This window comes from Sorex fumeus, unplaced genomic scaffold (assembly GCF_029834395.1).
Source record: "Sorex fumeus unplaced genomic scaffold, SorFum_2.1 ptg000030l, whole genome shotgun sequence".
Classification (NCBI taxonomy): Eukaryota; Metazoa; Chordata; class Mammalia; order Eulipotyphla; family Soricidae; genus Sorex; species Sorex fumeus.
The window spans coordinates 10,200,720-10,213,006 of NW_026606087.1; the positions used below are offsets into that span (position 1 = coordinate 10,200,720).

The 12,287-nt window shown below is 38.0% G+C and overlaps 1 protein-coding gene across 1 annotated transcript; it reads left to right on the forward strand.

Annotated features, from left to right (window-relative positions):
- The first annotated feature begins 529 nt into the window (after positions 1-529).
- Positions 530-1,450, forward strand: LOC130025223 (olfactory receptor 502-like). The gene has a single exon (XM_056116168.1). The coding sequence runs from the start codon at positions 599-601 to the stop codon at positions 1,448-1,450; it is 852 nt and encodes a 283-aa protein (XP_055972143.1). The 5' UTR covers positions 530-598.
- The last annotated feature ends 10,837 nt before the right edge of the window (positions 1,451-12,287 follow it).

Below are 12,287 nucleotides of genomic sequence, written 5' to 3' on the forward strand. Positions count from 1 at the left end.
GATGTACCAGAGTGTCTTTAAACGGTCATCAGTTCTTGGGCACTCGGGTATCTGTTAATTTTTATATTGTTTTCTTTCTTTTTTTTTCTTTTTGGGTCACACCTAGCCGATTCTCAGTGGTTACTCCTGGCTCTGCACTCAGGAATCACTCCTGACCGTGTTTGGAGGACCATATGGAATGCTGGTAATCAAACCCGGGTTGGCCGGGTGCAAGGCAAACGCCCTACCCCCTCCCTGTACTATTGCTCCAACCCCTATATTGTTTTCTTTAACCTGAAAGTCACAAGTGCCCACATGGAAATTATAAAATATCAAAAAAGAGACATGGATTAATAAAAACTTTCTGGAGTTTCTGCTAAAATAAAAAGAGACTCAATTTTGCATATAAGTATGCACTTATGCTTAAATATTTTTTCTGCTATGAATTTCCATATGTACTAAAGAAAATTAAACTATTGAATTTATAACTTTCTTCAGTAATGTTTTAGCTGTTCTTCATTGTCTCATGGATTCCCCGGGAATCAGAAACTACACTACAACAACAGAGTTTATTTTACTGGGCTTAACTGATGATCCCGTTCTTCGAATTATTCTCTTCATGATCATCCTTTGCATCTACCTGGTGACCATCTCTGGCAACCTAAGCACAATCACTCTTATCAGGGTGTCTTCTCAGCTCCATCATCCTATGTACTTTTTCCTGAGCCATTTGGCTTTTATTGACATAGGCTATTCATCTTCTGTCACTCCCAATATGCTTGTAAACTTCTTGGTGGAGAAAAACACAATTTCTTATCTTGGATGTGGCATCCAGCTTGGTACAGCTGTTTTCTTTGGGTCGGCTGAGTGTCTCCTTCTGGCTGCCATGGCCTATGATCGCTTTGTGGCAATCTGCAACCCACTGTTGTATTCCAACAAAATGTCTACACAAGTCTGTGTTCAGTTACTTGTAGTGACTTATATTGGTGGTATTTTTGATGCTTCTTCCTTCACTATTTCGTTCTTTTCTTTGTTCTTCTGTGGACCAAATCAGGTGAATCATTTCTTCTGTGATCTTGCTCCTTTAATTAAACTCTCATGTTCTGATGCCAGTATTCCCGCAGTGGTGACCTCCTTTACTGCTGGCTTCATCATTTTGGCCACAGTATTTATCATAGCCATCTCCTATGCCTACATCCTCATCACCATCCTGAAGATGCGCTCCACTGAGGGGCGCCAGAAAGCCTTCTCCACCTGCACCTCCCACCTCACTGCAGTCACTCTGTTTTATGGGACCGTCACATTCATTTATGTGATGCCCAAGTCCAGTTACTCAACTGACCAGAACAAGGTGGTGTCTGTGTTCTACATAGTGGTGATCCCCATGCTGAACCCCCTCATCTACAGCCTCAGGAACAATGAGATTAAAGGGGCTCTGAAGAGACAGCTTGTTAGAAAGATATTTTCTTAGTGAAGCATGTTATTTTATATTTTAACATATTATTTTTAATGTAATAATAAGAATAAATAGCGTATCTGTGATAAAAATATAGCCGTTTACATGCCATAATAGTTTTTATTGAATGTGTGGGCTGACTTATCTAATATCGAATTGTAAGTCAGACACCCATGATGAGTCATTTAAAATAATTTAAATTATAGTAGAAATATATGCTGCTTCAAATGAGATATTCTTAATCAGTTAAAAGTCTTTTAATGTTTATTCAGTTTTTAGAAAAACAAATATCTGAGTTAAGGTAATTATACAACTATGCCCAGTTTCAGCTGCCATTAATCCTCAAATGAGTGTGGTAACTATACTTAAGTCTAATACTATCTAAGATAAAATGACCAAGTTGAACCAGATAGAACACTGGAGCAGGAAGATCATTTCTAGTAATGGTAACTTTCCACCTGTGTTTTTGTTCCTAATCTCTGAGTCCATTCACCAGACCCCAGAAGAATAACAGGTCTCTGGTTGAGCTGTGATCTCTGTCAGGATAGAATTGGCAAATTCTCTGTGGGAATAAACAAGTTCTTGAACTTTTCTGGGTCTGACTAGGACAAACTTTTCAGATCTTTCTCATGCTCAGATCTTGATATTACTCTGGGAGCTAAGGAAACAGAATTGTCTCTGTCCTGTGTGGTAGCTCCATGAACTCCTTTAAGGGGCTTAATCAACCCATATATTCAGATGTGTGGAATAGTTATTACTTTCTTGAAATTCTTTAAGGCTTCAGATACAAATTCGCTTTTTTAAAAAAATATTATCTTTTCTTTTGGGTGACATTCAGCAATGCTCAGGAGTTACTCTTGGCTTTGTACTCAGGAATTACTCCTGGCGGTGCTCAGGGGACCATATGGGATGCTGGGAATTGAATCTGAGTCGGTGGCATGCAAGGCAAATGCCCTTTCTGGACTATAGCTCCAGCCCCATATTCACTTTTTTTGATTGGCATTAATAATTAAGACTATAAATTATTTAATTCACTTTTTTATTCGTTAATACATCTAAAAATTAGGTTGAAAATAGTCAACATCTTATGTCCCTATATTTCAGGAACTGTCATTGGTCTTTGGGAATGAAAGTGAAAAAATATCAAATAGATATTGACCTCTGGAATTTATCTTATGGTATTGGAGAAATAAATAATTTAACAAATTAGTGATTCAAGAAATTAGAAAGGTTTCATATGTTGTAGAATGTAATAGCAGAGCAGAATAAGGGAGAGAAACAAGCCTGGGAAGGGAATGGCAATGCAAGCATCCTTGGGAAGATACATCTATGCAAGATTGCAGGTGGTATGCTCACTTCTTATTAACTATGAGTTGGAAAAAAATTTTTGCAAGTCTAGTCTTTCTTAGGTTTGTATGTAGTTCATCTTTGTGTTTTCTTCCAATAAATGGCAGAATTCCCATTCTTATTCAGTCCCACTGTGAATAAAATTAAGCACATGATAAAATGCTAAATGTCTTAAATATTATGCTTCAGCTTATAGGCTAGAGCGATAGCACAGTAGTAGGGCGTTTGCCTTGTGCGCAGCGGCCTGGCAGATCCGAGTTCGATCCTCTGCTACTTTCGGAGAGCCTGGCAAGCTACCAAGAGTATCTCGCCCACACCGCAAAGCCTGGCAAGCTACCCATGACATATCCAATATGCCAAACACAGTAACAACAAGTTTCATGATGGAGACGTTTCTGGGCTCGCTTGAGCAAATCGATGAACAACAGGAGGACCGTGCTACTTACCGTGGAGCTTATAGGAACTGTGAGAACTCAGAGAATCAAATCTAACACAAAAGTACTTCTTTCCTGTGCAAAACAGGAACCAGAACAAAAGGTTACATAGTTAGGTTCAGGTTTAGTGTTGTTTGGGGATGAAAAAAAGAATGTGTGAAAACCCAGTGCATCTCAATTTGATGAATTTAATTGTTTCAACTCTATATTTGGGACAGGGAACATGAGCAAGTCTTATAACATTTTAGTTTGGGAAACTAGGGATTCTCAGCCTTGAGAGGATCTAAAATGAGGAAATATATGTGGTGACTCAGGAATTATTAATAAGCATCAAAATAAAACATCTCAAGGCATATTTATTCCTAAACACAATTATTTACATATCACACTCAGAAATGAACAAAAAAAAAAAAACAAAGACAAGGGCAAAGGAAATAAGGTGTCAAATATGGAAGTCAATGGAAATAATTAACCGGAGGGACAGAATAATAAAGATTAAGCTAAAGAAATTAATAGACACAAGCTATTTCTTTATTTCATGGATCACGGTCCTCCCATTGTTTGTTCATCGATTTGCTCGAGTGGGCCCAGAAACGTCTCCATCATGAGACTTGTTGTTACTGTATCGAATATGTCACAGGTAGCTTGTCAGGCTCTGCCATGCGGGCGAGATACTCTCGGTAACTTGCCGGGCTCTCCGAGAGGGGCGGAGGAATCAAACTCGGGTCAGCCATGTTGGCCGCTTGTAAGGCAAACGCCCTACCGCTGTGCTATTGCTCCAGCCCTTATTTAAATTTCTTTATTTATAAAATTTATAAATTTAAATTTCTTTAAATTCTTTAAATTTATTTAGTGAATATTTAAATATTCAGCCCTTATTTAAATTTCTTTATTTATAAAATTTATAAATTTAAATTTAATTTATAAAATTAAATTTCTTTATTTAAAAAGATAAAAGTACAACTTAGATATCTATACAATCATAAAAATTAAAGTTTCATGCAAGCAATCACAAAACTTCATTTCTAAACATTTTATCTGTTAGTATTTATACCAATCATTTTCCTTTTGGCATGTACAATACTACAGGTTTTTAAACTGGATCTCAAGGGAAAACTCACATACAAAAGCCATTCTAATTTAGAAGTTTTAGAATCATAACTGAGAGCAATATACATAAAACTAATGTCATATAGTTTTAACTCCCAAGGGCTGGAGTGATAGCACAGCGGTAGGGAGTAGGCCGACCCAAGTTCGATTCCTCTGCTCCTCTCGGAGAGCCCGGCAAGCTACTGATAGTATCTCACCCGCATGGCAGAGCCTGGCAAGCTCCCCGTGACGTATTCGATATGCCAAACACAGTAACAACCAAGTCTCCAATGGAGACGTTACTGGGCCCGCTCGAGCAAATCGATGAACAACGGGAGGGCCTTTACCTTTATCTTTACCTTAATGTCATATATATATTGAGGTCTTGGGAAATATATGTTCTTCTAAGAATAGTTGCCCTCAGGAAACATTATTTATAAAATAGTATATTCTATGTATTGCCCTAACAATCTAGACACATTTTACAATTAAAGAATATTTTTGTTATAAATTATGCTGCATAGAACATTTCTTTTTATTGGGATATAGAGGAAATAGAGCATTACTGAATGTCAATTTTGTCCTTAGAGAAATCAAAGGATTTTGATTTGTTTTCCATAAAGAAGATATTTGTAATCTTGCTTTTAAATGCCATACTGCTTTTCTATACAATATTTACTATTCTATACTGCATCAGAAGCAAATTATAAAGACCCTATGTGGTGACCTTGAGATATCGATCACCTGCTCTTTATATCAGTCAGGCTTTTCATAGAAACTATTAAATACCTGTGGGTATTGTGTAAAACAAATCATGCTAAAAACTTTTATATCTTCTTTTTTTCTTTGTTCTTATCCTATTCTTTTTCTTTATTTTTTCTTTTTTTCCTTCTCCTTCTCCTCATTCTCTTCTCTTCTGCCTTTGTATTTTTTTGAAAAATTATATTTTTGGCAAAAGTACCTACTTGTTAATAAGATTTGTACTGATAATATAATTTTAGCAAAATCACTTTTCCTAGTTGATGTTACTTGTCTCAGTAGCAATTGTTTGGCAGATATACATTAATGTAATTAATGGATGTTAGCCCTCTTATGAATAAAATGTAATAACTATGGAAAAGTCCAAAGCTCAATTTTTGGCTAATCAAATAAAAAAAGGTAATCATTTGATGTTTTTCAATATTGTTTAATGACATTATTCATTTCTTTATTTATCTGTTTTTTTTTCTTTTGTGTTTTTTTGGGTCACACCTGGCATTGCTCAGGGGCTACTCCTGGCTCTGTACTCAGGAATCACTCCTGGCAGTGCTCAGGAAACCATATGGAATGCCGCGATCAAACCTGGGTTGGCCACATGGAAGGCAAACATCCTCCCCACTGAACTATTGCTCTGGCCCTATTGACACTTTATTAAGTAATTTAATCTATAAAGAGTGAGCAATAAATTCGATGCCATTGAACAAATGATGAATATATATATATATATATATATTGCACATATTTAGAACTAAACAACTTCAGAGGACATTTTCTTTTAAGAAATAGTATATGGGGGCTGGAGCAATAGCCCAGCGGGTATGGTGTTTGCCTTGCATGCGGCCAACCCGGGTTCGATTCCCAGCATCCCATATGGTCACCTGAGCACTCCCAGGGGTAATTCCTGAGTGCAGAGCCAGGAATAACCCCTGTGCATCACCGGGTGTGACCCAAAAAGAAAAAAAAAAGAAATAGTATATGTTTAAATTTTGAGCAGGTATTGTAAAATCAAATTATTTGAAACTTATTTTAATATTATTTAATTATCTAAATTATCTAAAATACGGCAGTCAACTCAGACATCAATAACAAAAATATAACTGGGAACCAAACCCATGGAAATGAATTTATACCTCAAGGATCAAAGAAAAAATCAAACGAAACCTAGAAAAAAACTGAGTATTAAGAAAAATACTGAAGAAAAACATTAAATTCAATACACAATGCAAATTAATAACATTTACATCAGTTTTCATAAGGAAAAGAATAATAAGAACCAGGTTTGTAGAAGGAAAATAGTCGTAAGATTTAACAGTAGAAATAAGGCATGTAGAAAAATAAGAGACACAGTAATGCAAGTATGTGGGGTATTATTTAGAGATTTTAATGGACTGATGAAAAATTTATAAAAGGAAAGTAGAAGGAACGTGTAGAAAATACAAAAAAACTTCTTAAGTGGGTCGTAGCACATATGACAATATAGTCATATGAGAAAAAAGTAAGACTTTAAGATTGGTTATGGATAATTCAATAGAGAAAACATATATTGTCATAGGCATGGCATGGTCAAGGTAGTTATACACTATTGGCTGAACACAACAGTGTTTGCAGGGAAGTAAGGGAATCTCATTGTCTATGATCTTGCAATATTACCCACAGACTGCATTCTCCTCAAGTCTCCTTTGAATTTTGACACTACTATTGATTTGCGCACTTGTATTATTCTTAGGAATTGTTTTTAGTTTTGCTGCTTCTCTGTTCCAGCATATAGACCCTTCCCTTTGGTTAAAAACCACCTTTATTCCCTTGCTCAATAAATTTCATCTGGCCCAAAAGCAGTGACTCAGTCCCTAAAGAATGCTACTCCCCAGCTGCCCTATTTGCTGAAATTAAATATCTGACTGGTCCACGGCAGTGTAGAATATAAATAATATAGTAAAATCGAACCAATTAAAAGTAAATCAAACAAAAAACTGAAATTATCATATAACCATTAAAAGAACACAATAATTAAAAAACTTTTCCACAAATGAAATGACATACATATTCCTCAATACATTTTACCAAATATTAAGAACTTTAAATGGTGAAATAATTGAGCTGCTACAAAAATTTACTGATACAGAAAAATAAGTATGCTTCAAATCAGTGACATTGAAAGTTACCCTGATTTTCAACTTCTTCATATCTATACTTGTTCTAAACAGCTATAAACTGAATCTTCTTATCAAAAGGAACAGATGACTGGACAAACCAGCCAAAAAGGCTAATAGTGAATGGAAAAGAACAGTCACAGGTACCAGGCAGATTATGGGGGTTAAGGTATGGAGTGGACCCCCATTTTATCTTTAGCCCACATATGGGCTGGAGCGATAGCACAGCGGTAGGGCGTTCACCTTACACGTGGCCAACATGGCCGACCCGAGTTCGATTCCTCCGCCCCTCTCAGAGAGCCCGGCAAGCTACCGAGAGTATTCGATATGCCAGACACAGTAACAACAAAGTCTCCAATGGAAACGTTACTGGGCCCGCTCAAGCAAATCGACGATCAACGGGAGGGCCTTTACCTTTACCTTATGGTCTTCTGAGATCCACCAGGAGTGACTCCCGGAGCATAGAGCCAGAAGTAAGCCCTGGGAACTTCTGGGGTTCAAATAATACTTGAGAAGCCTCACAAGCCTCACAATGCCTTCAGATATCTATCTGAAAGACTGGGAAAGCATCTGAATTCCAGTCTCTATTGCTTGAGGTTGCTCCTGGGAACTTTAACTGCTCCCTTTTATGGAATGTATTAGCCTTTGGACTGAGCAGAACATCATGTGATGACTGGAAGGAATGGGAGTGAAGATAGACGGTCAGCAACTACACCACCTCCGCTTTGCTGATGACATTGTTCTAATAACACCAAACATTAGCCAAGCGGCACAAATGCTGGCCGACTTCGACTATTAGTGTGGAAAGGTTGGACTACAGCTGAATCTTACGAAGACAATGCTTATGAGAAACAAACTCATTCCTTACATTGCTGGATGGTTCCACAAAAAAATTGACCACATCATATTCAATCGACGGTTTTGCCTGACCGATGTTGCTGCTGTCCCAAAATTCCAAATGGGATTGGACCACCGTCTCCTTCATGCAAAATTCTACTTCACAGAGCAGAGAGAAAGGGCTGCAATGTTTAAGAAGAAAACTCCCAGAACGACCACCAACTGGGAGCTCTTTGGCACTATTGCGGCAACATGGGAAGATGGCATTGTTGACAACATTGACGAGGAATATGATCGACTAGTTCAGCACCTCCATGATTGTGCAAGGAATGCCAAGAGAGAGATAGCCACAAAAAAATGCCTGTCTTCAAAAACTCTTGAGCTTATTCTCCAACGTGGCTTGGCGCATGCCTCAGGCAACCGCAATCGAATGTCCGAGCTCACAAAGCAATGCAGAAATGTGATCAAGGAAGACCCCAAAGAGAGAAGAGCAGAAGTGCTGGTAGATGCAGCAGAAACTGGGAAAAGTATTCATAACGCTCGCCTGTCCTTCCCCAACTACAAGACCAAGATGACTGTCCTCCGACGTCCTGATGGATCTATCACATCTTCCAGAAGGGCAATGGAGAAGATTATCCATGACTTCTACTCAAATCTCTCCGATAGCCATGTCCACCTGCCAACATACCAAATTCCACAGGATGGATATGTTGTTCCCAATGTTCACCCTTCTGAAATCTGACACCCCATTTTGTCAGTAAAGAAACGAACAGCACCCGGCCCAGACAAGGTCAGACCTTGAACACCTGAAGAATCTGCTGTCAGTACTCATCAATACGCTGGCTCGACTCTTCACACACTACCTGTCTGAATGCAAGGTTTCGTCCCAGTGGAAAACCAGCAGGACTGTACTACTGTACAAGAAGGGAGACATCCATGACATTGGCAACTATCGCTTGATCTGCCTATTGTCTGTCATCTACAAGTTGTTCAGTTGAATCATCCTGAATAGGATTGATTGGCAGAACACTAGATGAAGGACAACCATACGAGCAACCCAGGTTTCGAAAAGGATTCAGCACCATCGACCATATCCACACGATAAGCAAGCTCATTGAGGTTTCTCAGGAGTTCAAGATGCCGCTCTGTCTAACATTCATTGATTTAAAGAAGGCCTTTGATTCTGTTGAGACGGAAGCAGTCATTGAAGTCCTAGTCAATCAGGGCATTCAAACTCAATACATCGTTCCTGACACTCCATTCGCTCTCAACGGAACGACCATCTCCGAATGCAACAGTTATGTGTACCTAGGTCGAGAAGTCAACATGACAAATGACCTGGCACCTGAGCTGCGCAGGAGGAAGAGAGCGGCTTGGAACACTGTCAAGAGCGTCGAAGAAGAAAAAAAATTTGTATATGTACTGTCAAAGTGAGCACCTTGAAGCCAGTTTTGAAAGAAGCATTATATGAGGTTCTTTCAAGTACAAGACAAACTTCCTAGCATATGACATTAAAGTATCGCACTCACGGTACTAATGGCTGCCCTCTACTAGATTAAGAAAGGTATATTTACCTCTAGCTAGTTAAGAGATTTCATACTTTTTCAATAATGAATTAATGTCTCATTCACAATGATGGTTCTATGTTTTATGAGGTATTTTTATACCCATAGAGATTTTTACTGCAATCTTTTATTAATGCAGGCACTTAAGCAGTATCTATAGTATAATATTTTCGACTATCAAAGAAATGTCCTTCTTAAGATAAAACACTTTTTACTTTAATAGTCTAATGCAGAATTTCCATTTTAAATTTTCTTAGCTCTCCTTACCTTTAATAAATTTTACATTTGTAGGTTTTACCCCCTTCAGGTAAACTCCAAAATATACTAGCAAAGAATTTTTAAAAAAGTTTTATTTTTAATGACAGGGAACACATGATTCTCACCACAATGAGACCAAAGTACATGATAAAAATTAATACAATATATTTTCAATTCCAGAGTTGAAGAATGATTTATGTGAATAAGAATATGTATATTTATATTGTATTAAGTGTTCTAATTTCTGTATTTACATAGGTTAAAATCATATAGCAATCAATCAACACAAATTGACTTTTATTGATTTATTTTATGATTATTCCATTTGCTGTTCCTCAAAGTTTTGTTGGAGCAAGCAATATGAAGCAAATTTGTTATATGTCTGTTAAGGGGGCAAGATGTTGGAATGAGAGGGAAACTGAGAAATTGGTGGAGGGTAGGTCACACTGGGGTGAGATTGTTGTTGGGCTGCATGCCTGAGACAAATGTATTATAAGCAGCTTTGTAAATTAAGGATTTTAATATATATTAAAATTTCAAAATAATAGCTTGGGCTTTCTAGGTAGATAATAATATATTGATAGGTTGTTGTCAAGGCCAGAGGTCTGACATTTTTGATGTCCTCTTTCATATTCTTTTTTTTTAAATTTTTTAATTTTTATTAGTGAAACACCATGAGGTACAGTTGTAGAATTACAAATTTTTGTGCTTGGGTTTCAGTTATACAATGATTGAGTTCCCAGCCCTCCACCAGTGCCCATTCCCCACCACCAATGCTCCCAGCATCCCTCCCACCACCCCACCCCCGTCCCACCCCACCCCTGTGGCAGGGCATTCCCTTTTGATCTCTCTCTCCTTTTGGGTGCTGTGGTTTGCAAAAGAGGCATTGAGTGGAAATCATGTTCGGTCTATAGTCTACTTTCAGTATGCATCTCTCATCCTGGAAGGGTCATCCCAACACCCTTTACTTGGTGCTCTCCTCTCTATCTGAGCTGCCTTCTCCCTCAGAATGTGCGGCTGGCCTCCAAGTCATGGAGTGAACTTCCTCATACTTATGTCAGCTATTCTTGGGTGTTAGTCTCCCAATTTGTTACTTTATATTCCCCAGATGAATGCAATCTTTCTGTGTCTATCCCGCTCTTTCTGACTCATTTCGCTTAACATGATACTTTCCATGTAGTACCACTAGTATGTAAATTTCATGACTTCATCTTTTCTAACAGCTACATAGTACTCCATTGTGTAGATGTACCAAAGTTTCTTTAACCAGTCATCTGTTCTTGGGCACTTGGGTTTTTTCCAGATTTTGGCTATTGTGGATAGTGCAGCAATGAACATAGAAGTGCAGATGTCATTTTGACTGTACTTTTTTGCCTCTTCGGGATATATTCCTAGGAGTGCTATTGCTGGGTCAAATGGGAGCTCAATTTCTAATTTTTTGAGGATCGTCCATACTGTTTTCCAAAAGGGCTGAACCAGTCGCATTCCCACCAGCAGTGAAGGAGAGTCCCTTTCTCGCCACATCCACACCAGCACTGGTTGCTTTTGTTCTTTTGAATGTGGGCCAGTCTCTGTGGCGTGAGATGATATCTCATTGTTGTTTTGATCTGAATCTCCCTGATGGTTAGTGATGTAGAGCATTTTCTCATGTGTCTTTTAGCCATTCGGATTTCTTCTTTGGGTAAGTTTCTGTTCATTTCATCACGCCATTTTTTGATGGGGTTATATGTTTTCTTCTTGTAGAGTTCAACCAGTGTTTTGTATATTCATGATATCAACCCTTTATGAGATGGGTATTGGGTAAATATCTTTTCAATTTTGTTGGTTGTCTTTGTATTCTGGTTATTGCATCTTTTGAGGTGCAGAAGCTTCTTAATTTAAGATAGAGCCATTTGTTTATATCTGTTTCCACTTGGTTGGTCAGTGGAGTGTCGTCTTTGAAGATACTTCACCTCAATATCCTGGAGGGTTTTGCCGATCTTGTCTTCAATGTATCTTATGGATTTTGGCCTGATGTTGAGATCTTTAATCCATTTTGATCTGACTTTTGTGCATGGCGTTAGGTCTAGGTCTAAACCCATTTTTTTGCATGTGGTTGTACAGTTATGCCAGCACCATTTGTTGAAGAGGCTTTCCTTGTTCCACTTCACATTTCTTGCTCCCTTATCAAAGATGCAGCTTTTGTTCTGGCTTAAATTTTCATCTCCCAGGGGTCTAGCCTTCTTGAATATGACTCTGGCATCTTTCGGATTCTAATCATACCTCAGTTCCTCCATCTCACAGGGTGTTCAGCCTTCAACTTTTAGTTCTTTAGATAACATCTCAGTTTTATCACACTACAAAACTCATTGCAAAGAAACCCTTATCTATCTGCCTGCCCGGATTGTTAAATATTTTAAAAACATGTTCAGTT